Source organism: Hyperoodon ampullatus, assembly GCF_949752795.1.
Source record: "Hyperoodon ampullatus genome assembly, chromosome: 3".
NCBI classification, from domain to species: domain Eukaryota; kingdom Metazoa; phylum Chordata; class Mammalia; order Artiodactyla; family Ziphiidae; genus Hyperoodon; species Hyperoodon ampullatus.
Window position 1 is genome coordinate 83,859,417 of NC_136916.1, and position 27,767 is coordinate 83,887,183.

The 27,767-nt window shown below is 44.7% G+C and overlaps 1 protein-coding gene across 1 annotated transcript; it reads right to left on the reverse strand.

Moving 5' to 3' along the window:
* Window positions 1–1,482: 1,482 nt before the first annotated feature.
* LOC307049547 (A-kinase anchor protein 13-like) lies at window positions 1,483–27,767 on the reverse strand (the record flags this gene model as incomplete). Its single annotated transcript, XM_079699106.1, has 18 exons — window positions 1,483–1,504; window positions 1,938–1,978; window positions 2,663–2,733; window positions 3,184–3,345; window positions 6,669–6,863; window positions 9,526–9,608; window positions 9,729–9,910; window positions 10,445–10,521; window positions 13,677–13,937; window positions 14,837–14,954; window positions 15,071–15,196; window positions 17,725–17,975; window positions 18,595–18,741; window positions 19,330–19,442; window positions 21,086–21,221; window positions 24,835–24,901; window positions 27,053–27,120; window positions 27,686–27,767. 18 exons carry the CDS (start codon window positions 27,765–27,767, stop codon window positions 1,483–1,485), a joined length of 2,202 nt encoding a protein of 733 aa, XP_079555232.1.

Sequence of the window (27,767 nt, forward strand, 5' to 3'; positions counted from 1 at the left end):
AATTCCCAGTGTTGGTGAAGTATGAGAATGGATACTCTTGTACTGACAGGGAAGAACGCTGTATAACCTTTCTAGAGAGCGGATGACATGCTGAGGAAATAATCAGAGCCGTGCAAAAAAAAGTATGAGGATGCTCTTGGCTGCATCATTTAAAAAGCAAAATAGCAGAGAAAGAACCACTGGAAAGATTAAATAAATTATGGCACATAACATAATAATATGCAGCTGTTAATTAGCATGGGTTTTTTTTGTTGTTTGTTTGTTTTGCGTTATGCGGGCCTCTCACTGTTACGGTCTCTCCCGTTGCGGAGCACAGGCTCCGGACGCGCAGGCTCAGCGGCCATGGCTCACGGGCCTAGCCGCTCCGCGGCATGTGGCATCTTCCCAGACCGGTGCACGAACCCGTGTGTCCTCTGCATCGGCAGGCGGATTCTCAACCACTGCGCCACCAGGGAAGCCTAATTAGCATGTTTTGTACAAATATGCCCTGGGGAAACACTTCTGGTGTGTTAAGAGAAAAAAAGCAGGATATGAAGCTCCAGGGAGTAGTGAAACAAATTGTATAAAACTATGTTTATGCAATTCACACTCACACATAAAATACATGTCCTGTATAAGAAAAGGCTGGAAATATGAACACCAAACATTTAATAGTAGCTATTTCTCAGTGGTACTATGTTTACTTATTTTTTTTCTTTTTTACATTATTGGATGTTTTCCAAATCTTCTACCACAAACATGTATTCCTTTTATCATATTTAAAACACAAAAACTTAATTATCAGGCTTAGCTCTTCTGAGAATACGATTTGCCCCTCATTTCACTTTATTCTTAATTAACAGCGAGAGGGAGAAGTCACAGCAGACCAGCTGACTCTGGCTGAGCATCTGTAGTGTATAATCCATGCTGGAATGCCTGAAAACCACTGCTCTTGTACTGTCTCTTGTCTGACTCTTCTCACTAAATATGAGGGGAAAGTTGCCAGGTGAAAAAATCAACTAAGGGCTACTTTTTAAGCAGCACCAGAGCACAGCAGCCTGTGTGGGATCAGGTTTACTTCATTCAAGGATGGACACGCTGAAGGGGGTTACGATGTCAGCGTGTAGACTAACATGCCAACAAACAGAAGACAACAAACACCCTTCTGTGTTTTAGGGAAAAAAGGAAAGATTTCCTTAACCTGAAATTTCAAAAGAAAGCTCCTCAGGGATTTAAGGTATTCTATTAAAAGCAGGAAGAAACACAGAGAACACCCTGAGAGGTACACCCTAGCACCCCACTGTCCTGTGTCCAATTCCAGCCTGCTGACACAGTCACACGCTTGGAGTCAACTAGGTTTGGAGACAGTAGTAACCTTGAGGAGGATTTCCTAAGAGGGACCCAAGGAGACAAGGAAACAGTGAAAGGCGTGGGTTATCCTGCAGGGTCAGCGGAGCTCAGCGGAAGGCAGGTGAAGGACTTGCATGGGGACCTGATCTCTCGCTAGGAGATGACAAGGCTACTTCTAGAGTGACACAGAGTGAAAAGCAGTGCTCGAAGAAGAAAACTCAAGCTGAGTTGCAGGATAAGAAATTATTATGCAAAACTTTACCCACAAGTTAATTTGCCACGTTCCAGACTGTGGCTTTTGGTGCCAGGCTTGTGTTACAGCAAAGGTGGCTACAAATTCTACTCAGTGTGCGTAGATGGAAAGAAATCACCATGGGAGCTTCATGGCCCACGTTTAGAGAAAGCAAGGGGCTTCTCAAGGACAGAGAAGCAGAGGCAGTACTCTGGCAAAAGGGCAAGACGAGGCCCTGGGGCCAGGGAAAGGAAACGCAACTGCACAGATCAGCCAGGAGCCCAGCTTGTTCATCATGGCAAAACAGAAATGAGTATTCCTAACCTAGCAATTATAACAAAATCATATGCTTTTAAATAGCTCATAATGTTCTTACCTGATTCTTTTAAGCATAAATACCAGGTTAGCATTACCACCCTATAAAACAAACAAAAAAAAGTGCATTTAAAAACAACGGGGCTTCCCTGGTGGCGCAGTGGTTGGGAGTCCGCCTGCCGATGCAGGGGACGCGGGTTCGTGCCCCGGTCCGGGAGGATCCCACATGCCGCGGGGCGGCTGGGCCCGTGCGCCATGGCCGCGGAGCCTGTGCGTCCGGAGCCTGTGCTCCGCAGCGAGAGAGGCCACGACAGTGAGAGGCCCACGTGCCGCAAACAAAAACAAAAACAACGAAGACTCTGAGGCAAGAATGATATTCAGCGTGTGTCTGAGTTATGCTGTGACTTCCCCGTTTTCGTTCTTTTCTACAATAGCTTCTCACTGCAGGGCAGTGAAGATTTGAGGCTGAACTGTTACTGAAGCCTTGCAAAGAGTTCAGGTGGATGTGTGCATTTAAACAAGCCTCTCAATGAAACTGGTCCAGCCACGGCCGCGGCAGAGCTGTGCACGTAGGCGTGGTGTCTGGAGACAGGCCCTACGGCCAAGAACGTGGGGCTCTGAATTGTACTGTTTGCTTAGAGACGTGCTTTCCTCTTAAGATAAAACAGGAAATCAAAACGGCAAATTGGGCGTCCAAAACAAAACCAAAGTAGGCTAATTTCAAAGACTATGAATTTAGAGGAAGTGTCAGGGAGGACTTAGGGAGTGTATTTTAGAAAGAAATACCTTTTTCAGACCACTATCCGATTCTGTTCTCCTAAGATCTTGGCCATCATCTCCCTCTTCCTTCTCACCTCCTAAACAAACAAACAAGGTTTTTTCGGTTTTTTTTTTTTTTTTTTTTTTTTTTGCAGTTGTAAAACAGATTAGCCAAGGAAATACTATATACATAGCTTAGGGACAGAATATTTCTGAATCCTATTAATGCCAATGGCAGCTAAGTGACTGATTATTAATAATTTTACTGATGCAGAAGAAGTAGAAGCAGAAAGGAAAAACAAGTGTTATTACCTCCCTTTGGCTATAGCTTAGCTGAGATCTCAGGAAAACCTCTTTTATTACTGAAAATGAACATGACATTCATAGCGGTTCCTGAGTGTTTTAGCAGCTAGATACTTACTAGGATCTCACTAAAACATTTACTGACTGATTGGGACAGAGGAGATGGAGCTACCAGAGTACAGATCATTTTTAGTTGTGATAGTTAAGGATTGCCCACAAGAACACATGAGTTCAAAACCACTGACCTTTTGAAGCATTCATCTGATGGCTGTCAAATCCTCCAAAGGTCTCTGCTCTCCGGGGCAAGGAAACGGGGCCTACCATGCCTTCTTGTTCAACAGGGCTGCTGACAGCCTGCCCAAGTGTGCCTCCCAGGCTTCCACTCACCAAACCCTGAAGGATCTTCACTGGAAGAAAGGAAACATGCAAAACTGACATCTCCTCTTTTAATGGGAAAAAGAAAATCTCATGGTAATACACTATATGTACAGGGAAGATGAACAGAAAATTCCAAAGTGACTACGTGACTTCCTTTGCTCAGAGAAAGCTCTCAGCTCAGGATACATGCGTTAGTTGGATTCTAATGGAAATGCAGAGATTAGCTCTTCAGCCTTATTCACATGAGACCTAGGAGATTTAAAAGGGTACAGGGAAGGCAGAGTAATTTATTGGAAGGAGCATGGCCCCTGGAGTCAGATCCAAAGCAGCCAAAAGGAATTCCCTAGGAAGTAAGGTGAGACAATTTGAGAACTGCAGTTCAAACTGGCAGGCTTTTTGCCCCTCCCATAGGGAGGTCAAGGGGCTAGAGCAGTCTAAGCATCTGAATTCTCAAATCCAACCAGCTAGGGTTCTCTTCTAGAGCAGCAGTGTCCCACAGAAAGGAGAAAGTGCTGAAAGTGGAATAAAATTTGAGCGGCAGAGAAGCAACAGAGATAAAGGAAAAAGAAGGTCCAGATGGAATAAGGGAGGAAACAGAGGCAGGGAATCTCCTAAGACAAGCCATTGTTATTTTCTAAAAACACTACATGAAAAAATAGAAGAGTCCGATGAAGCAAAAAAGCTATCTGAGCCTAAAAATGTAGGAAATGTATTTCACGCAAAAACGAGCAACAGAAAAACATCAAAGTCAAATCCCACACAAAGTTAAGAAAAGGCAGAGAGAGAGAAAGAACAAGGGGCATAACTTCCCTACATATAATAAAAGCACATCAGAAGGACATGTCCATAAAATAAGTGAGCTAATAAAATAAAATGACACAAGACATGAAAGAACCTAAGTCAGAATCAGAAAACACAGAAAGGAGGTGGCAAAACTCAAGTGGAAATGAAAGGAAAAAAGGTATCCCTTTAAGAAATGAAAACAACTAGAATATGAGAGCAAATAAACCCCAAAGAAAAGGACTTAATAGATGGTGAAAGGGTATTTAAACATTAAAAAGATGAAGCTATAAAAAGTACTATGGGAAAGCAAGAAGTATTGAAGACAGGCAAAGATGATCCAACATATGGATAGTGGGAGTTCTTGAAGAAGAAAATCAAAGCAAGGGTGTAGGAAAAATATGAAAAACTATAAGAATACATCTCTGAAATCTGAAAAATCTGAAACTATATGTCAAAATGGAACACTGTGAACCCAAGAACATCATTCCAGAATAACCAACACCAAGGCATATTCTAGTAAAACTACTCGGATTTAGGGGAAAAAAAATCCTTTGGGCGTCTAGGCAAAGAGCACGCGACTTACACGGGGAATATCAAATTACGGCCAGACTCTGCCAGCAATGCTTTACGTCAGAAAAAAATAAATAACATTCGAGAATTAAGATACTCAGGGGAAGAGAACATGAACCAAGGATTTTATGTCCAGCAGAACAGATTTTCAAGTATAAAGGGCACAAATTATTACCAGTATGCAAGGACTCGGTATATTATCCTCATGAACCTTTCCTGAGACATCTACTAAAGAATAAGCTTTAGACATCCAAAATGACTGGAGAGACACTGATAAAAACTGGTGGTGGTTCTTGCAGAATGAAGACTACAGGTTGGGTCTAAAAAGGGGAGAGTGCCGTATACAGTGGTTGTAAGCTGACAGTATAGACAGAGTACAACTGGTAAATAAAAAAGGGGGGAGGGAATGGGGATAGCATAAGAGAGTCATATTTAGTGACAGTAGTATTAGTATTGTTATTCTGATGTGTATGTTAGGGTAAATATAGGATATTTTATTTCTACGATGTATCCTTGAGAATGAGGATTCACAATGTGGAAGAAAAGAGATACAGATGTAATATAAAAGAGATTAAGCCCTGTAGTCCACAATTTGAATGAAATATGTATCAGTGTGAATTCATTACCCCATCCCCTCACGCACACACACAAGTATATTTCCCCCAAAGTGGCCCACTGAAAAGGCCCAACCTAGTAACGATGAAAACCCCAGCAGCAATAACCACCCCTAGCGCCTAGACAGTGGTCTTGAAACATCATTTCCCACTGAAAGAAACCAGAGCTTCTCAGAAAGATGGCTAATTCCAGGTATGGGCAGAAAACAAGATGAGCCTGGAACATCTTAATATACCAAACAGCAAAGCAGCTCTCAAAGACTGCTGGGGTCACGCCAAAAGGACTCAGAGGCCCCACAAAGAGGTGCTCCTTGGCAAAGAGAGGACCTCTTTAACTTTTAATAAGGATAAGAACTGCAATGACTTGAAGCGCATCAGACATATTTAATTCATGAGTCTAGAATAATATATTAAAAGTACTGGTCACTTTCAGAGAATGACCATAAATCAATTGACTACTTTGAAAACTGGTAAATAACGGGGGGGGGGGAATCAAGCATTTATCCTTTTATCTTGTTTCCCTATATGTTACAAAATAAAGAATACAACTAGGGCCTCCCTGGTGGCGCAGTGGTTGAGAGTCCGCCTGCCGATGCAGGGGATACGGGTTCGTGCCCCGGTCTGGGAGGATCCCATATGCCGCGGAGCGGCTGGGCCCGTGAGCCATGGCTGCTGAGCCTGCGCATCCGGAGCCTGTGCTCCGCAACGGGAGAGGCCACAACAGTGAGAGGCCCGCATACCACAAAAAAAAAAAAAAAAAAAAAAAAAAGAATACAACTAGACATTTTGTGTCCCCAGATGAAAGAGCACAACACTACGGTAACACAGCTTGCCAAAGGGATTATGTCTGAGCAACTGAGCCTCCAAGTCCAGCAGAGGAAACGGAGGGCAGAAGAACAGAACCCCTGTGTGAATAAAACCCAAAAAGAGAAACCCACAGGTCAAAGCTCAAGGATAAATTGTGTGGAAAAGAAAGGGATGGTGGGGTGGGTGGAGGACTGTAAAGAAAGAATCCTAAAAGGCATATCAAAAACCATGAATACAACTGAACCACAGGGTCTATGAACAGGCACTTGGCCATAAAGAAACCGAAGCGATTACTATAAAAGTCACAATATACTTTCGGGAGGGAGGGAGAGAGCTCTGATGGGGACAGGACATGTGGAAGGGCTTTTAGGGGTCTGGCCACATTTTATTTCTTGACCTGGGTAGTAGTTACAAGGATGTCCACCTGATGCTAATTTACTAAAGTGAAATATGTATTGGGTTGTGGTCTGTATTTGTGATTTGTTTTACAATAAAAGAGTACAAACTGGTAGATAATATTAGTGTGTAAACCACTGCGGGAGGAGACAAAGAGAGGGGCGATGCTGAATGTAAATTACCCTCATTTATGGCACTTTTCATTAAAGGCCCTCCTTTGAGAGCCTCTTCTGTGTTGGATCGGAAGAGGATCCTAGAGCTTTGAGTTGGGGAGCAATCCTCTGGCAAGGGAGTGCTGCACTCAGTCATGTCCCGGAAAATCATCTCCTTCTCTTCCAGTAAGAGTAGGATCTGCTGGTCCTTTTGCTGAAGTTGTTCTGCAGGTGCACAGAGAAGAGATCTGGTGACTTGACTGTTCACTATGATGAGATGACTAAGACATGAGCACCACCTTGTGGTAACGCACGGAACCACAAGGAACATAGCTTGCCCCACTTTCTTTTTCATCATGAAGGCAGTATCAAGCTTTTGATCTGTAATGTCTACCTGGAAAACTATCCTGGGTCTTTCTAGGCAAATACCAGAATTTCTGACATAACGAACTTGCACTCTGTTCCATTCTCCTGCCTCCTGTTTATTTCTCAACCCACACACTCTTCTCTGGCTTCTGCCCATCACTCTGCATCTGCTCTTTCCAAGGTTACCCTTCACTGCTGAATCCAGTGAAGTCTTTCATTTCATCTTTTCCAGCATGGATGACTTCCCCCATTTAAAACTGTTTCCCGGACCTCCCTGGTGGTGCAGTGGTTAAGAATCCGCCTGCCAATGCAGGGGACACGGGTTCGAGCCCTGGTCCGGGAAGATCCCACATGCCGTGGAGCAACTAAGCCCGTGTGCCACAACTGCTGAGCCTGCGCTCTACAGCCTGCGAGCCACAACTACTGAAGCCTGTGCGCGCCTAGAGCCCGTACTCTGCAACAAGAGAAGCCACCGCAATGAGAGGCCCCCACTAGCCACAACTAGAGAAAGTCTGCGTACAACAGCGAAGACCCAAGGCAGCCCAAAATGAACGAATGAATGAATGAATAATAAAATAAAATAAAACTGTTTCCCTCCCCATCCGCTTTTGAGGACACTGCTGGTTCTCTCTTCCTACCACTCTTACTCCAGCACTTTACAGACCAGACCTGCCACCTGCCATGAATGAGTGTCTGGGCTCCCCCCACCCCCCAGCCCTGGGCTCCATCCTAAACTCCTTTCTATACTTTACATGCTTTCCTCTCGGGGACCTCAGTCACTCCCATGGCTTCAATTACCTCATGTGCTGATAACTCACAAAAGGCACCCCAAATCCTACCCACTTTTTGAGCTCCAGACCGCTGAGTCCCACTGTCAGGCGGCTCTCTCCACCTAGACGCCTTGTTCTCCGCAGGTCAGAAACCTCTGTTCTCCCTTCTTGCCACCCCTCTTGCCTCCTCCCGGTAGCCTGTGGCCTCTTCCTCAGGCAACAACATTGTCATCCCCCAGTTACCCAGCTGGAAACCTGGGAGCGGTTTTGTCTCCTCCCTCTGTCCCACCACCCACCACAGTGGTTCCTTATTTCTTACTCATGTCCATCCCCCCTCCAGCCCATTTCTCACCAAACTTATCCCAAGAGTTCCCCAACTGGCTTTTCCACTCCCAGTGGGCTCCCCCAGCCCCCCAAGCAATTCTCCGAACTGGTGTCAATACCAATTAAAAAAATTTAAGTCTAAATTTTGCTAAAGAAATTGTATCATTCCCTTTGTTGCCTTTCAAGATGTGGTGGCTTCCTGGCTTAATCTCCCATCACTCAGCCCTGACTCTCCAGACATACCAAACCTTCATTCCTTGGCAGACATGTCAGGTCCTTTTTCACTTTTCACCTAACTATTATTCTTCATCTGGTGAGGTAATTTTTTTCAGATGTAGCTCATGTGTCATCTTCTCTGTGAGACTCACCACAGGCAGGATTCGTGGGTCCTACACACTTTACATGTGTCCGTGGTCTAGATGGCCTGTCATTTATGTAGATCTCCCTTGCCAGAGTGTGGGTTTCCCAATGGCAGGGACAGTGTTTTAGGGCTTGTTGCACCCCTAGCACCTAGCGTTATGCCTGGCCAGGTGCTTCATACATGTGAAAAGAAGGCAGTTCTTATCTCTGCCATCCCAATCACAGGCAGAGATTAAAAAATGAGATACTGGCTCCAGTCTAAATCTGTCCATCTCTTTTTTTGTTTTTCTCCCCATTGAAACAGAATGAAGTAATAAGTAAACTCCTTGGGCGCCTATATTTACTTGACTCTGGGCCTTACTTCTACCCAAAGCACAACACGTATTTACTTCAGAACACTCAGCAAGCACCGGCAAAGGGGCACGAGCACTGCGCCCTGCAGTTGAGCAGACAGGGAGCACAGCCCTGGCTCTGCCATGAACTGTGTGTGTGTGACCCTGGCTTGCTTGGCCTTCATGGGCCTCAGCTTTCTCACCTATACAGTGGGGACCGCAATACAGGGCTTGCAGGGATGCCAACAAAACTACATGAAACAGTAGGGCCTAGACAGAGAGTGGTCAAATGTAACCCATAGGCACACTTCTCCCCAAACCACCTCATGACGGATTTGGAACGCAGGGCACAGTGGCGGGGGTAACTGACAAATGGATCAACTGGAAAATTCTTTCCCGCAAGTACCTTTCTCTCCTTGTTTTAATCTTAGATGTGACCATGAATTCTGGCAGATTCTTCTGTGACAAAGTACAAAGACTGTCACCAGGGTCCAAGGACACTGATACCGAGACGAGAGGCCCAACATCCCCTCGATCTAGTATCAGACACATTCCTACAGCCATTGTTCACCAGGACCTGTGCCAGCTCAGATTTGGTCTCTCTTTTGTTAGGAGCTATTCCCCTCCTCGGTTGACATGCCTGCCGGGACGGCTCTGGGATGGAGGAGCAGCGGGGACTCCATGGGACTGCAGATGCCCCCAGACAGGGCCTCAGACCGCTTCCACCAGCTTTACCTTTTAACTCCCGAGCTTTGGTGTCCAACATCTTCTTTTCTTCCTCATTCTCACTGGGAATTCCTTCATCTTCATCTCTGTTCCTAATACAACCACAACAAAACAGCACATTCTGAAGATGTCGATTAGTCTGATGGCGGCCCAACCACTATGAAACCACAGAAGTACCAGGAGGCGGGGGTGGGCGAGTGTGTGTGACTCACAGGGTGCTGATCGTATCCTGGATGATCTGAATCCAGCTGTTCCGCTCCTCTTTGGAGCTGGCGTGGACTTCCACCATCTCTGGATCTTTCATCCCCATATTGATTAGGAACAAACCTTTCTCCTCGTGTGCTACCTCTCTTACAATCAGCTTCTTTAGAGAGATCACCGTTGACTTCTGGTCCTGGAAAATGGGGGAGAGCGCAGACGTTAAGACATGGATACAACATTCTAGCTCTTAAAACAACCTCCGTCTAAGGTAAGACTAGATGCCTTTTAAAAGCATACGGCTCACTCACATTTTATGCAACAGAAAAAGATTTCCAAAAAGGAAACGAAAATTTAAGGTTATCAAGGTTCGAGTCCTGTTTTCTGCACGATGAGTCCTTTCTGGTTCGTCACAGAATCTGGTTGGCAATGTTATAAATTGACAAGATTTGTAATACGTAATGTGTGAGACTTACTCCAATGACAGATTTCTTTTTAGATCAAATGCCAAAGGCTGTCAAAAGGATTATGAGGGAACAGAAAAATAATTGGTGGGGAGGGAGGTGGGCAGAAAACTGCAAGGGTATGTAAGAAATGACTCGGAGGCATCTGTCCTGAGCCAATTTTAAGAAGGTGGGAGAGCAGTAATACAGGGTTAACACTCACCACCTACCATCACGAGTTTGAATACTATTAATTACAAACAGCAGACACAAACAATTCAGCTTACCAATGACGCAAAGACGTATTTCTGGTATTTTTCTTGAAGGAAAACTAAAACGTCAGTAAGCAGGACCGCTTGAACCTCTGTAGAGGGGGAAAGGGAAGAGAGAACAATGACCACTGAACGGTGAAGCACCTTCAGGGCACTTCATTAGAGGAAAACTCAGCAACACACCCGCACAGCACATTATTACACTCCCCCAAGGCAAGGGCTTGACATTTCAGCAGGCTCCAGATATGGTCATTAGATTTTTAGAGGCATTTTAAGATGGGACTTGTCACCAAAGCCTTGTCTTGGGAAGGCTTAAGCACTCGGTGCTGGAAAGATATATCCCACAAGGCAAGATTTTTAAGAATAAATTCTTTAAAGCTGGAAAGCAGGACTTTAACAGATGCGAAATAGCAACACATTGTACAGGTCATAATAGTCAGGTCATAGTATTTCTCAACTTCTGATCACAGTAATGGGAAAAAGACACGGGACAGCAGACAGGAAGGCTGCCAGAAGGTGATGTACAAGAATATCTCAGTCTAATGAAAGGCAGGCTTCATCCACACATCCCAGAGGACACGGATGGCTAGACAACACCCGCTGCCGTCACAGGTACATGGAGTACAGTGGCTCCGCTCCCAGCTCCAACACAGCACAGTCAACCTCAACCCCTCTGCACCGTGGAAACAGCCTTCTCTTCTTCTCAATTAAGACAAAACAAAAGCCAAATTAACATCTCTAGCTGGATCCAGGAATCAAAAGAATGCCACAAACTCTTGGTCTAATCCTCTAGGAGTATGAAGTGACATTTCCCATTATTCCCTTAAGGACAAAGTGGGACCTCCCTGGAGGTGAGCCGTCTACTGACACCTAACAGGTCCCTCTGTACCACCTTCACTCTGGAAAGGGGAGCCTACAAATCTCTGGGAAAACAACGGGCTGACTTATGCAGCTGCCTCCTGGGTGGGCAGGACCCTCTTGGCCTTTTCTACCACTACTGCCAAAACTGGAGTGCCCTCTCTGTGTAATTCATTGCAAAGCTATGAGGAAAAACAGAAGCAAGGATGTCTGATTCCTAGGGTGGTCTAGTTTTTCAGCCTAGACCACAGTAATTTTCCATGCACTACCATTGGTTTTGACAGGTGTTTTTTTCTTAAACTTTACTTTTAAATAGTTCAGGTGTCTGCCAAAAAAAAAAAAAAAAAAAAGGAGCTCTAAAACATAAGTTTCAACTTTATTGAATCCTGAAGTTGACGTAATCACAGCGTCAGTAGATCAGAGAAAAACAATCCTACCCCTTTCAAGGGTTACCCGACACAGGACTGGCTGTTCTTGGCACAAGTCATTTTCACTTGGGGGTGAAAATGACTAAACACCAAATTTTTATCTCCACTGGAGACATTTTAGGCCAGAAAACCTATCGTTCTGCCATTGCTTTGACCACATTATTCCAACAGCTGGAATCTATTAGTTTTTATTTCGGGAATGAATAAACAAACTGCCGTGTAAAGAAAACACAGCACTGGCAGCAACTCTAGGAAATCCACCCTTACAAGAGAGGGCAGGTACTTCTCTACCATCAGGCTACCTCCGACACGGCCTCACAGTGGCGGTGAGGCCAGAGCCCTCAACTGTGGTCTCAGGACATCACAGAGCATCAGGGCTGGAAGGAAGGAACTGCAGGGATCGCACAGTTCAGGTTCATCATGGAGCACTGAGAGGCACAGCTGGCTGGTGGCAGGAAGGGGCATTTCTTCTCTCTGAGATGACCCTGCCCGGAGGAGCCCTTCCCGGATCCCTGTGACAACGACTGCCCTCGTCTCGGTCCCTGGTACCTCCGCACCCCTGCTGTCCTCTACCCTGCCCCTAGCAGCTGAACTACACACACTCTAACTCACCCCTTTCCTGCTCAAACCCTCCATTCTGAGTCCATTCTTCGCTCACTCCCATCACCAGCATCCCTGTCAGCCACCTAGTCTGGAGCACGCACCCACCCCAACCTGGCCCCCGGCCGATTCTTCAGCCGTATTTCCTGCCTCACTCTGCTGCCAGAGACCCCGACTGCCCACCCTTCCCGACGGGCCAGACCCTTCAGCTCCACGCTTCCACGCTTCCTCCTCCCTTCTGCCTGGCTCCCTCCTCTTGTCCTCAGTTCACGCCTCTCTATTCTGGCAACCATCATACTGCAGAGCAAGAACCTCTTTACAAGTCTCTTCATTCTCGGCCCAACTTCTAATGCAGGGTGTCCTGCGACATTCACCTTTGAGAGCAGCTGAATGCCTGGGATTTCTTTACTATGTGGTCTGAGCATGGTGAGACCCTAGCTAAGGAGTCCTGGGAATTCTCCCACAGCAGCTACCTATAGCATTACTTATACCTCGGCGATGAGAGAAGCACACATTTTCACTCACCTGAGTTTTATGTCAGCGGGGCTGACAGCACTCGGCTGCTTTGTGTGCTCAGCTCACCGAGGCCAGGGAGGTGGGCTGGGTATACTCAAGGATACTGCTGAGGTTAGAGTTACCATACAGGCCCAGAGAATACAGGTTTGATGAAAACAATTATTAAAAACAAACAAACAAACAAACCAGATGTACAGATGAATGAACAAACCTCCTAACTTCTTTCACTTCATGGGGCTGATCATTTAAAAGGTAAAAACTAAAATCCAACAGAAAGTGAGTATCTTTTATGACCTCTTTTGCTTAGACAAAGATAAAAGATGAAAAACAAAGTTTAATAATAAATCTAGTTGCTGTGAGTTAAACTTCGTTTCTCTAAGGTCTCGGGAGCTGAAAATTCCTCTGCCACCTCTTAGGAACGAGTGATGTATTTTTAATCTCAGAGAATCTATGAATTGTGCAACTGATGGTATTTCCCTCCTAGCAATTGTTTTGCCAGAGACCCTGACCCCAAATGTGCTGCCCCTCTTTCATAGGGAAAACACGTCTTCCTTAACACCTTGCTTTTTTGTATGAATCTTACCCTTTGCTTTGTTCTTTAAAAAAATTTTTTTTTTTCATTTCCCCTGACTGCATCATTTCCTCGTTCTCTTACTGTATTCTATATGGTTTTGTAAGCCATCTCAAACCAGTCTTTTCTGATACAAGATTAAGATCAACTAAATAAATGCCTGCTGCCCCTGTGTGACGTCTGGACATGGGTCCCTGGGAACAACCTGGTGACATCTGGATTCTGCCCGCTGCCCTCTAGCACACGCTTAGACTCTGACGAGAGTGAGCCTCACCTTTCCGCCTCCCTGTTGTGCTCTTCAGAAACACGCTCCCATCCCGCACGAGCTTCTTCCGCTTCAGATCCTCCTTCAGATCCTCCTTGGCAAACATCTGACCACTCTTCATTCTCATGATCGACTTGCTATCTGTCTTTGTATAAATTTCATTGAGACGGACCTTCTTTTCATAACTCGCCACTTGGCTGTCCACAGCTCCAATCACATCCTTCACCAGGCCCAGGGACTGAGCTAGATCTTCCTGTTCCACTTCACTGTCTGAGAAGGAAAGAATAACTGTCTCTACTGGGCAGAAGGAGGGGCACGCTGCCTTCTTTTTTTTTCTTTTTTCTTTTCTTTTTTTTTTTTGCGGTACGCGGGCCTCTCCCTGTTGTGGCCTCTCCCGTTGGGGAGCACAGGCTCCGGACGCGCAGGCTCAGCGGCCATGGCTCACGGGCCCAGCCGCTCCGCGGCATGTGGGATCTTCCAGGACCGGGGCACGAACCTGCGTCCCCTGCATTGGCAGGCGGACTCCCAACCACTGCGCCACCAGGGGAGCCCCAGGACCCTGCCTTCTTGCTCCACATCACTGTCTTCCCTCTATGGGCACGCTGGCAAAGCGAAGCCAACACGTCGAAGGGCACGTGCCTACCCCTCGCTGTCAGAGTTTAAATCAAGTTAGATGTTTCAAAGACACAGATGACATGCAATTATGTGCCACGTTCTAAAGTGGAAGGAACCCAACATTTTTAGGGAGGGAGAGGAGCAACCAGTTTTTTATTTACGTCTTTGTTTTACCTAATCCTTAATGTAACTGTCCAGGAGCAGCATTAGCTGAGAGAGAAACTACTAAGTAGTGGTTCAACGAGAAACAGCGGTGATTGTAGCACTTGTAGGTGGAATCACCTCCCAGTCTAGGGACAAGTGACAAGTTGCTTAGGTCACTGAACTCTCACTGGGATCACTAAGTGGTTCCGTCCCTTCTTGCTCTCATTCACCCTAAGTCTGCTGATATAACACCTTATGTTTTCACTCAAGAAAACTGTCTTTAAGATAAAACACAGGCTCTCTTTTAGACCTTCTCGACGTAAAAGAGGTCTTCTACGGGGTCTCCAGTGCTGTTGGACAGACCGAAACAGTCCACTGGCAAACAAGACTGAGTCCAGAGACAGACGCACCTTTGGTACACTGCAATATTCTTTGGAACAAAACCGGGTATTTGGTGATCCGTTGGGTTACAAGCAATATACACTCTGGGATTCCAAGCCTCCGTACGACTGAACTGCTCATCTTCTTCTGCAAGGAAGTAAACCAAGTGTCAGGATCTACCCAAGGGAGAAGGCTCGAGCCAAAACTGACAGTGACACAAGGCTCTGGACAACAGGGAAATCCCCACCGTTTCACATCGATACCTTCACAAAGGCCTGAAAATGCTTATCCTTGGCATAGAGGTCTTTGAAGTAGTTTACAGACTGGTTGTGCTGCCCACAAAACTTGCCGTATGTCTTCTTTAAGCGTTCTGCGTTCTCTCCTGAAAACTGCAGAGGAAAGAGAACAGAGGTTATGCCATAACTCAGGGTGCTAAACTCCTATTACCATTTTGTCCAAAGTTTCCAGTCTACTTGTGAAACCCAAGAGAGCTCCCTCCAAAGATTGAAAGATTAAAATGGTACAGGAGCTTTGGAAAACAGTTTAGCAGTTCCTCAAAAAGTTAAATACAGAGTTACCATATGACTCAGCAATTCCACTCCTGGACATAAAAACATATGTCCACAGAAAAACCTGTATATCAGTGTTCACAGCAGCATTATTCACAACAGCCCCAGAGTGGAAATAACCCAAGTGTTCATCAGAGGATAAATGGATAACATATGAATGAAAAAAGCCAATCACAAAGGACAACATATTGCTTTATTCCATTTATATAAAATGTGCAGAATAGGCAACCCCACAGAGAAAGTCGATCAGTGGTTGCCTAGGGCTGGGGAAGTTGGTAGGGGTGACGATGATAAAAATGCTCTACAACGGACCATGGCGACGGCTGCACAAGAGTCACGGATATACTGAAAACCACTAAACTGTGCACTTTAAATGGGATCACATGGCATATGAATTACACTTCAATAAAGCTGTTACATATATTTAAAAAATAATAAACACAGAAATATCTATGTACTGTGCACATAAGAAATGCAAGATGTGTTTTAACTCCCATTTGTCATAACACAGTAATAAAACAGAGAGACTCACTAGAAGTCTTTCATGAGGTAGCAGCCTCAAAGAAGTCATCCTAATAAGTCAGAAAGACATCAGAAACGGCCGTCATTACCTAGGGATCTGTTTATCCTACTTACCTCAGGCCAGCAGGCCTAACAATTCTGCATGGCACTTACCTCATTCCCAAGCGTGTGCAATCTCAACCATTCATCTGAAGCTACGTTCACTGTGGGGTAACCGCTGAGTTTCTGTATGTAGTCCACAAGACACATGCTAAGCATCAATTCCCGCTGGACTAACAATCTCTGGAGGCAACACAACTTGGTCCTTACCCCAAAACTTGAAAAAACGTTCAGCGTAGCCTTTCCTTTCCCCCTTTACCAACAGAAGAGCTGAGGCAGAGAGATTTTTAAGTGATCGGCTCCCATCACAAAGCAAGTGCCCTAAAAGGGTGACTCTGGCACTGGCGCTCAGAACCAACAAATGGACACCATGGGGCTAACATCTTACTAGAGAACATGCACAAATACAAGGAGCTACAAGGTCAGAGGAAGTACCAGTGCAGGTCTGAGGGTGGAGAGGAGGGGCAGAGGGAGAAACATGGAAAAGGACAGGAGGGGGATGTTCGGGGAGGAAGGGTCCTCACTTGCAGAGCTGACCGTGCCCACTTTGAGGCCCTGACCACCAGTGTGAACGCATTCACTACACTGCATCTGCATTTACTTCACGACATGCCTATCCTTCACTCCTAGAACATGAGTTCCATGAAGCAGAGGTCTACACTGTACTTACCTTTGTGGTTCCACTTGGTATTGAGTAAATCCCCAGTGAATACATGAAAAATGAATGAATGAAGGCACCAGTGAATTAATAGGGCAAGGGGTACAGACTCAAGAATACAACGAAAGGACGATATTTCCAATTCTCAGGCAAATGTTCCAGCAAGTAAGCCTCTGCTTCCACAAGGAGGCAGAGACTTGCCGGTGAGAAAGAGCTAGTCAGATGTGATGCGATCCCCTCTGCCTATAAAGGTTATACTAGCATTATTCATCTTTCAAAAAGAATGTTTTAAAAAAGAAACATTTAGAAACTGCCTATGACATATACATCTGAAAGTATCAAAACAACTTTTAGCTAAATTGCTTTTGACGTAGGATTGAAACCATACCATACCCTGATGAAAATATTAGCAAGAAATATTTTATGAATTATTTTACAGTTTCTTAGCTTCTTAGTCAAGTTTTTAGTCTCAAGCGGTTTTTAGATAAATGAGCCTTTTGATTTGAGGCACAAGTTGAAGTTGAGACTTCCAAAAACTATTTTTTGATCTCTTAAACTATAGTATCTCTGATGTTGGTACGGACTCTGAGGAAGAAAAACTGGCTTTTACTGCGCATCTACCATGTATGCTGGGTACTTTTTTTTTTTTTTTTGCTGTACGCGGGCCTCTCACTGTTGTGGCCTCTCCCGTTGCGGAGCACAGGCTACGGACGCGCAGGCTCAGCGGCCATGGCTCACGGGCCCAGCCGCTCCACGGCATGTGGGATCTTCCCGGACCGGGGCACGAACCCGTGTCCCCTGCATCGGTAGGTGGACTCTCAACCACTGCGCCACCAGGGAAGCCCCCAATGCTGGGTACTTTATATATACATTACCTCTTAAATTTTAAAATAGCATTAAAAGAGAAAATCTACTGTCCTCAGTTACAGAAGAAGAAACTGAGGGTCGGAGAGATGCAGTCACTTGCCTAAGCTCACAGAGATCGTGAGCAGTCCAGCCAGGATGTGAACGCACAGCTACGGGGCCCCCGGTGCGTGTGAGAGGCACCAGGCGCCCACCCGCTGCTCACCTGGTGCACAAGCACATCCCCAATCCTCTTGATGAGAAAGTCCTTTTCACTTTCATCCACCAGAGAGTCCTTCCTCCGCTCCAGGATCCTCTGAAAGAACTGGCTGTGGATACTGATCAGCTCATCCAAACAGGGGAAGAGCTTCTCCACCATCTGCTGCTCAAAGAGCAGGTCGGCCCTCATGCCACGGCTGTACACGTCGCTCATGATCTTGAGTATGCGGAGGTGGTGGAACTCCGTCTGCATCAGCTCTGGGGGAGGGACAAGGCTCAGTGGTCAGGAATGCTCTCCTGGAGGATTCTCCTGCAAAGTGTGTCTGCTGCTACTAACAGCCCAATTTTGTCTTAAGGCTATTTACGGCCCAATTTAAACTTTAAAACTGAGTCAACAGCTGTCTTTTCCCTAAGGTGTTTTCATCCTATTCCTCGGTTTTTCACGGGACCTCACACTATTTTCTGACAGGTGTACTGGATTCCATCACTCTTAAGTGGTGGTTTCCAATGTGGTCTTCATTGGGATTCAAGACCTTTCATAATTTACTACGTTCCTATTTCCCAGAAATGACTTGTGTTTAGTCTAGTTTCTACTGTAGCTGAGGAATTAAACTGTACTGTCACAAGAGATCTCTTTTTAGGACTATCACATAAATAAGCACTCATATTAAATAAAATGTCCAATAAAATTAAAGAATATAATTTTACAGAGAGGAAAGGATAGGAATAAGATGTCTCTATACCTCAAAGTTTTCAAAAGAAAATCTTTGAGATGCTACATACTTCAAAATTGACTTGACATAGCCCAATAAATCCCCTAATAAACAATGCCAGACAATGCACATCAAATATTAGCAGAGCACATGAAGAGTCTCACCATAAATCACTTCTTGCCGTATGACCACATCTTTCTTTTGCTGTTTCAGAAACTTGCTGTCCACTATCTGACTCCAGGACTCTGCTTCCAGCTGTTTGGACTCAATCTCAAAGTCTCCCATTAGCTGCCCTTCATTCATGTCTGTGCCTACTCCTCAAAATACAAAAAAAATCAATATCAGAATCCTGCATCTGTGACCTCTAAAAAAAACCCTCTGCTGGACATTCCTCATGGTGATAATTTCATGAGACATAAACACTCTACACTAATACAGGGATGTTCATAGAATATATATTCTATTAGAAAAGATCATTTTCTGTTCCAGAGTGACATACTCTATATTCAAGACTTCGGTTAAGGGTGATAACCGTCACATAAATCAAAGGTGATTAAGACATGATCAGGGTCCTGGTGACTTGACCTGTTTAAGAGAGTAGGCTTACAGCTGTGCCAAGAGAGCTAGAACTGAACGTGTACCAAAGTCTAGGGGAAGGAGAAGCGTTTGTACCAGAATCTGACCACATTAAAATCAATGACATCCTTCAGTGGACAACCATCTAACAACAGGGTAAGTGGGTTTACCAACTCATTATAAAGCATGTGATGCTTTACAGACAGTTCAGAGAAGTTTCACAGGAGTCAGGAAGAGGCAGGAGATGCGTTAGTGCTTGCATTCTAGGAGATGGCACAAAGTCTCTGCAGACACACACAATACATGCCGTGATTTCTGCTTACCCTCATCAGTAAGGGACTCTGTTGACTTATTGACCTTGCTGATTTTATTTCGTGAGTCTGTTGAATGAGACAGGAATTTCCGGGTGTTTGATATGTTCTCATCATTGCCAACTCTGGGGGCAAAAGGAAACACATACCGTCAGATACATTCTGAGAAGCCATAGTTTCCGGTCTTAAGTGAAGATCTGAAAAACTATAAAGTGACAGCTGGCTGCAAGTACTACAATGATGGAAGACAAATTACTTAGGTCAGGTACCCAGCAATATGCAACACAAACTATTAAGGAAGGTTGGAGGCATTTAACATCACTGCAAGCATGAACTTTTTGAGCCTTGGATTTTTTTTAACGATAGGCAGCTAGGAGAATGCTCTTCCTTCAAACTGCACACACATTATATAAGAAATTTTTCTGTTTGAAACTCATGTCTAACCACTGGACTTTTTCCCTGTGTTCCCTAAATAACTATAGACCAAGCACTTATATTAAACCATATTCTTCCAACTTTTCTTCAGCCCAACTCACCAGCTAGCACGTTAGGCACCCAGTAGATGTTTGTGGTACAACACAAAAGTAAGCCAGAGTCATTTAAAACTAAATTCTATTTAAAGGCCAACTTTTAAAAGTCATAATATAAACTCATTTGGGTAACATCAGAACTTGGAAAAGAAAGCCTTTGGTTAATTACAACAGAAAGACAAAACGATATAAAAATCCCTGAAACTTTGTTTTTAATGAGGAGGAAACATTAGCCAGCACAGAGGTTAGGAAACACAGACAAAAGGAGATTTGCATCCTTCAGTTGGGAATTTTCCTCCAGCCTAGGTTAAGAGAGTTGCAAGAGATGTTTTGAGTCCTACATTTGAGATGACTTCTTTACTGGATGGGAAGGCAGGCATCTTATCCCAAACAGCCAGCAACATCATAATTGGCCCCGTGCTAATCACAGACAGCCAAGGCCTGAACAATCAGGGGCCACAGCAACTTCTGGAGGGACCATAAAAGGAACACAGTGCAGATGAGGGATGGGGAACCTACTGTAGTACCCGGCCCATTATTCACTCCCATGACTTAAGAGTCAAGAGGCAAGTTTAAAAAAAAAAAAAAAGCGAAACAAAACACAGTTACCCCCTCCCCCCAGGTTCATCTGACCAACAGAAAAGTGTGACATATGAAAATACAAGTGATTGAAACCAAACATTCAGAATTAAATCTTTTTTCCTATTCCCACTTCTTATTTTGATCTGAAAATCATCCTTTTAGAAGGCAGGTTCTTTAAAAGCAGGGCTGGGGCTTCCCTGGTGGCGCAGTGGTTGAGAGTCTGCCTGCCGATGCAGGGGACACGGGTTCGTGTCCCGGTCCGGGAAGATCCCACATGCCGCAGAGCCGCTGGGCCCGTGAGCCATGGCCGCTGAGCCTGCGCGTCCGGAGCCTGTGCTCCGCAATGGGAGAGGCCACAACAGTGAGAGCCCCGTGTACCACACACACAAAAAAATAAAATAAAATAAAATAAAAGCAGGGCTGATCATGTATAAAAGCAGAGGACAACTGGCCTAAAAATGGTGTTTAAAGGGGATCCTTGCTACAAAATGGCGATCATGATGGTGCATCAAAGTGTAATCCTCACCCCACTCAGCTGTAGCACTAACCCATCACGTTATACATTTCTTTCTAAAACAATCTTTTTGTCAAATGGTATAAATTATTATGCTCTGTCACCTAGATGTCAACTGTGTTAGCTTTACATCCCCACTCACCCAGCAATGTTCTGAATGGAGACACTTCTGGAGAGCGACACACTCTGCTGGGACCGTCTGTTAGCAAACATGGGGGCGGCAGTGGTTTCATCGGCCAGGAGGACTGCGGACCGAGGGCGCTCCTTGGGCTGGGAGGCTGTACAGAACGAAAGGACACCAAATGAAGTATCACCGACACATGCCCACCAGCACTGACTCACCTGATGAATGCCAAATAGAAGCAAACTGCTTTAAAAGAGATTTACCCTGGGAGTGTAAATAGGTACAAAAACTCTATGGAAGACAACTTGGCAAGAGCTGTTGAAACTGTAAATGCCTATCTTTGATCCAGAAATTCCATTTAGGATATGTTTATTCTACAAGATTTACTTGTTTATATTTGAAATGACATATGTCCAAAGTTATTCAATGCAAAGTTTGGTAAAAGCAAAATGAGAATCAAAAGAAGATCAGTTAATAAATCATGGTACAGCCTACATGTGAATCCTAAGAAGCTTTAAAAAAAAATGAGGACACTCTCCATGAACTGACACAGATCTGCAGATAACATATTAAGGGGGAAAAAAATCAAGGTGCAGGGCTTCCCTGGTGGCGCAGTGGTTGAGAGTCCGCCTGCCGATGCAGGGGACGTGGGTTCATGCCCCGGTCAGGGAAGATCCCACATGCCGCGAAGCGGCTGGGCCCGTGAGCCATGGACGCTGAGCCTGTGCATCCAGAGCCTGTGCTCCGCAACGGAAGAGGCCACAACAGGGAGAGGCCCATGTACCGCAAAAAAAAAAAAAAAAAAAAAAAATCAAGGTGCAGAATAAAGTGCACAACAGACCACCTTTTATGTTTTAAAAACATAATTAATAATCCAAATTGGTATTTGCTTTATTTTGATAAAGAAACTTCAGGAAGATAAATATAAAACTAAGAAAAGCGGTTTACCTGTGGGCTGTGATGGCAGTGAGGATAAAGAATTATATATTTAAAAATGTAAACTCATTCAAAGTAAGAGAAAAGGAGACTGAGAGAATTTTAAGGATAAAAGGAGCCTCATAGATAACTGAGGCTGGTGTTCTTTGGGAGGACCTACCAAGAAACGTGTCAGGGGCTGGTGAGATATGCAAATTCCCAGCCCTATTTGTTCTGTGCGGGTGGGACCTGGGAGCCTACACGTTTACCAGCTCCCCAAGCGATTCTTCTGTACAATGTCTGAGAACACAGGTTTTGACCAATTCCTTTAGTTTACAGATGAGGAAAATGTAACACGTGTTTGAGGTCACATAGCTAATTTGTCCTCATACTGCATATTTCTCTTGAACTTGACCAAAGAGGAAACTGGAGCTCCAATTTCATGCTAAAGTAGTCACACTGCCATCTGGGTAGCAAATTAGTTTTCCTTGGTAGCTAACTAAACTGCTGCATTACCTGTCCATCCCCAGGAGCATCAGGAGCTGAAGGAAATAAGACTGGGGCAGCTGTTATGGCTTCACAGTATTACAGGATGTTTCTGACTTAATAAAATTAATAAAACCATTAATTTCCAATTCAAATTCTATTTAGAAGAAGGTGATATAATAAACACCAGAAACATGCTACCCTATAACACGACCAGACCCTTCCTGCAGAAAGCACACAGGAAACTAGGAGATGTGGGTCCCACACCAACAGGGAAGAAGGGCAACTGGCGGGGAAGAGAACATGCTCAAGTGTTCAAGAGCCTGGAGCACATCCTCAGTGTCTCAGAAGGGAAGCTGCTGAGCAGATAAAATCTGATGGAGGAAGAAACACCGGTTCTTGAAGAACAGTAGGATGTGGGTAAGTCAACAGAAAAAGAGGACATTTTGATGAGGAGAACTACATGAAGGAAGGCAGAAACACTCTATTAATGTGAAAGGGAGAAAACAAGCAAAAGAGGAAGTACGTAGAGGGGCGTATATAAGGGATCAGTGAAACGGCTGGAGAAGCAGAACCAGAACGAAGTCATGTCTTGCAGAGCCCTGAACCTTATCAAGAACAACCTGCATCTAAAAGGCAGCATGGGGGGTGAAAACAACAACTTTCCCTTGTTGAAACCAATCCACTCCACTCAGGGAAGTTGCTAACTACTCTCTGAGCCTCAGCATCCTTATTTGTGATGGTGATGGTAGTGCTGAAAGCAAACACTGAAGGAGGCCTCTCACCAAGTACTTCACTGGTGTGATCTCACTTAAACCCGATGACCACCTGCTGATACTATTACCATCTTTTCACAGAGGAGGAAAACGAGGTACAGGGGATTTAGTAAACGTCCGAGGTTATGCGGCTGTTAAGTGGGATGCTGGGACTCACACCCATCCAACTTGAATCCACAATCTGTACTCTTACCACTACGTTACCTCAGGAATAAAACAGGAAGAAGAATACATGCGGGGGTCAGACATAATAGGTATTTTTTGGAAAAATGCTATTTTATCTGATTTGAAAGAAAAAAAAAGGTTTCTGAAATAAGGGATAATGTCACAGAACAAAAGTTTAAGGAAGATTAGACTTGTAAAAGGTGTTGGAATGGGTTGGATCATTGGTTAAAGTGGGTGACAGTCTGGCACAACCTTTCTTCTAGGAATCCACATGCAAAGATGGGCAATAATTGGACTTCTGTCTAAGGGGACTCCATACCCTCCTGGTGGCACAGCCATTCCGGGGCCATCTGGAAGCACTCAGAGCAGTCGGGCACAGAGCAGTGGTCCTCAAGCTCGAGTGTGTGCATCACCGTCACCTGGAGCATCTACTAAAACACAGATCACTGGGCTCTGCCTCTGGAATCTCTGACGTAGTAGGTCTGGGTAGGGCCCAAGAATTGGCACTTCTAATTGATCCAGGGTCTACCCTTTGAAAAACACGGCCTGAGGGTAAGTTTCACATGGGCTCCCATAGAGCAAATTTAGGTGATATTCATTACTGCATCTTTATGACAGGGGTTGGAAACAACTCAGACAACCGCTTTGGGGGAACTGATAATTATAATGTGGTGTATATTTATGAAAGAACACCATGCAGCGATCTGAGACAATAGCTTACCTATAGTAACACGCATAGATCTCAAAACCATATTGAGTGGAAAAAAACCCAGCAGAATGGATAAGCAAGTCCTATCATCTAATTTACATTTAACGCACAAAACCATAAGAGATATTTCCAGAGGTACACATATGTCTAAAGATACGGCAGATTACAGAGGTTTACATTAAGTATACTGCAGTGCGTGCTGAGGAGGGGAAAGGAATGAGATAGGGAATGAAGAATGAAAAGGGGAAAATATTAAGTAAAACCAAAGTGAAGCTTTGCACAGACTGGAGAAGACAGGTTGATGTGAATGGGAGAGGTGTGATTTACCCAATTTGTGTACCACTGAAGTCCTTGGGGAAAAAAAGATTTTCATAACTCCACAGTTTGTCAAGAAGTTTATAAGCAAGATCTCATCTGATGCAACTGTAACGCTGCTAAAAGCAAGTTTCACTGTCGACTCACGCAAGAGAAATTTCAAGACACACAGGGCTAAGGTGCTGCCTTTTAAGCGAAGACACACACTATTCTAGAACCTTCCAGAGAGTTTGATGGTAGAATGGTAAGCTTTTGGTCAATGAAACTGCAGCCTTCTCTAAGTATTCAAAATAGGTATTCAAATCTTGCTTAAGAATAACAAATAAATACTACAGAAGTATGGGCAAGTCCTGAACCAGAGAGGCGAAAAGGAATCATGAGACGTGGGCTGAGCTACTTACACTTGTTTCTCATAATGACCGTGGGCGGCGAAGATGTGTCATGTGCTTGAAGGCTCCCTTTGGGCTGCTGAAAGGAAAAGAAAGCCTGAGTGAACCCTGCATTTACAATTTATCTTCTGTCAAGTTTCAAGAGGCCTAGAGCAGGAAGCCAGCTGCTCCTACTTCCCTGCTCTATTCCTGCCAATGGTCCTCAGCACCCTAGTCCTAGATAAGCCACCCACTCTGGCTCCCCTCTGAACCCGCCAAGCACTCTGATCCTGCAAATGCCGTCTCTTCTGCCTGGAATGCTCTCTTCACCTTCACAGGCATGACATTCTTCTATTTCAAGATAATCCCTCCTTGGTAGAGCCATCTGTTAGCTTCCTTCTTCTCCTCACCCGAGGCAGTGACTGGCACCCCTTAGAATCCTGCATGTGCCCCCGCCTAGTTTTTTCCTTACTTATGGTCATCGTCTGCTTGTCCATCTTCCCCACCAGAATGCTGATTCCTTAAGAGCGGCATCTGTGCCCTTTTTGCTTCTATTTCTCCACTGACTCGCATTTATACGGTGTTAAATAATTCTTAGGTAAAGTGCTAATTTTAAGACTTTTGTTGTAGCATGGAACAGAGACACTGTGTGAGAAATTACAGACTGAAGCAATTAGTCTGAGATAAATCATTAGTGAAAAAGGGTCCATTTAAAATGGAACTCCCCCTTTCAGGTTACATTCTTTTCTATGGGATATGCTGTATCCCTATCATTCTCCTTCTCTATAGCACATTCACAGTAACAGCAGTCTTACCAGAGATCACAAACTCAAATGCCTGTGGGGTCAGGCAGGTAACAAAGGACACAGGCGAGTTGGAGGAGGGGGGGAGTGGCAGTCTGGGGCTTGTATATCTTGTCTAGAGGAGGTAGCAGTCACTCAGCCCCAGTGGATTATCACCCACCACCCACCTCTCCAACATTTAAGGAACTACAGGCCAGATACTCTTCTACGTGCTTAGGAGCTATTGATGGATCACTTGGCGAGTTGAGTGCTTACATTCTAGTGGGGGGAACGTACAGATCATTAAAAGTAAATGTAATATAATAAATACAGTTGTTAAGTAGACCCTAAGAAGGTGGTAAGTAGTACTATGGAAAAAAAGAAAAAGAGCAAGGTGGGAATTGGGAATGCTGGGTAAGGGGAAATACCAGGGCTGTGAGATCTTCCATTTCTTCAGGAGAAATTGGAAATCCAAACTGGTGTGAAATACGAGTTTTCAATAAATACACTAACTCAATTAAAAAAAAAAATTACTCCATGAGCCAAACAAAATTTATGTCCATGGACTGAAAAAGATCTGGGGTACAGAGGTCTGTCATCTTTACACTAGAGTTCAGTGCTTCTCAAAGTGTGGTCCTCGGACTAGCAGCATTAGCATCATCTGGGAACTTATTAGAAAGGCAAGTTCCTGCCCCCTCCCCACCCGCCAAATTGGAAGCTCTGGGAGTGGGGCCCACTGTCACCTTATAACAAGCCCCCAAGGTGATTCTAATGCACACTCCAGTTTGAGGCCACTGCACTAGATAAATGCGTTTGGTTACTGGAAGCACACAGCATGCTGAGCATCTGTGTAGATGGAGCTGGAGAGCACTCTTCTGACAAGGAACAAAGACATTTATGAGTGACTACAACACTGAAAACCACACAGGCCACCTAAACACCCATCTGCCCCCAGCCCCGTACTCTTTCTTTAAGGGCTCTGATATGCAGTGCCTGTTATCACACAGCTGCATACTCAGAGCACGTACCATCATACACTTCCTGCTCCTGTCATGTGATCCACACGAGCCTGTGGAGAAAAGTGCTGCCAGACAGGCCCGTTTAACCCTGACACTCCCCAGCCCATCAGCGTGTCAGAGCCCCTGATTTCCACCTGCTGCCCTCATGGTCCTGAAGAAGGAAGCCAGGCGTGTGAAAGGCAGAGGAGGTCTGCAGACACAGTTAAGAAGAAAACCACTTCAACGGCGACACAGATTAAAATCACAGAGAAATGTGCATTTAACATGGAGAACCTCTGAAAGCATTTTACCTTCCAAAAGCCACAAATTCCCGAGTGCGTTAAGAAGAGAAAAATCATTTTTGGTTCTTTTAGTCTCAAAGTAGGTACCAAATGATGAAAAGAAACAAAAACTACAACCCCAAATCTCCCATCTCTGAAGATCTTATTGGTTTAGCCAGAAATGTCTTACCTTCATTTTGACCTTTGCACAGGAGGCCAGACTTTCTCTACAGCCTTTGTGGACAAAAGCACTGCAACCTGAAAAAGAGAGCAAAACCCCAGGTGACATTAATACACAGCAAACAGATCCCCCAGACTGATTTATCCACTGCCACAGCAACCAACAGACTGCCAGGTGAAGTCGCTCACAGGTCAGAATGTGACTAGCCCAAATTACAGACTGCAGCCCTCTTCTAGGAAGCAGGCATGCGATGTCATTTGGAGGAGGAGAAACAAGAGCAGATGAGATTTCTGATTAATGAAAACTAGAAATCGCAATCTTCTCGGGCAGGAAGCAGAGAGGCTACAAAACTAAAGTGAAAGCGTCTGCTGTCAATATGTAAGTCTAAGTCACAAGTAATACATAAATGATATGTATTTACATATATAGACATTTACATATACGTTTAATAACACCCACAAATAATACATAAATACAGCCCCTGAAATCTGTATGGCTGTGTCAAAGGTGGACTGTGAATCTGAAAATCTACCTATTTATGTCCTTTGACTTGGAAACCTAACTACCCTGAACTTTTTGCAACACCCCGAGCGAGTCAAGAGCCGCAGAAGAAAGGTCATCAGAACCACCCTAATACAGTACCTCTGGGAGCCCTCACTCGAGAGGAGGTAGGAGACTTCCTGAAGATGAACGGACATTTCCAGAAAGATGGAGCACAGCCCAT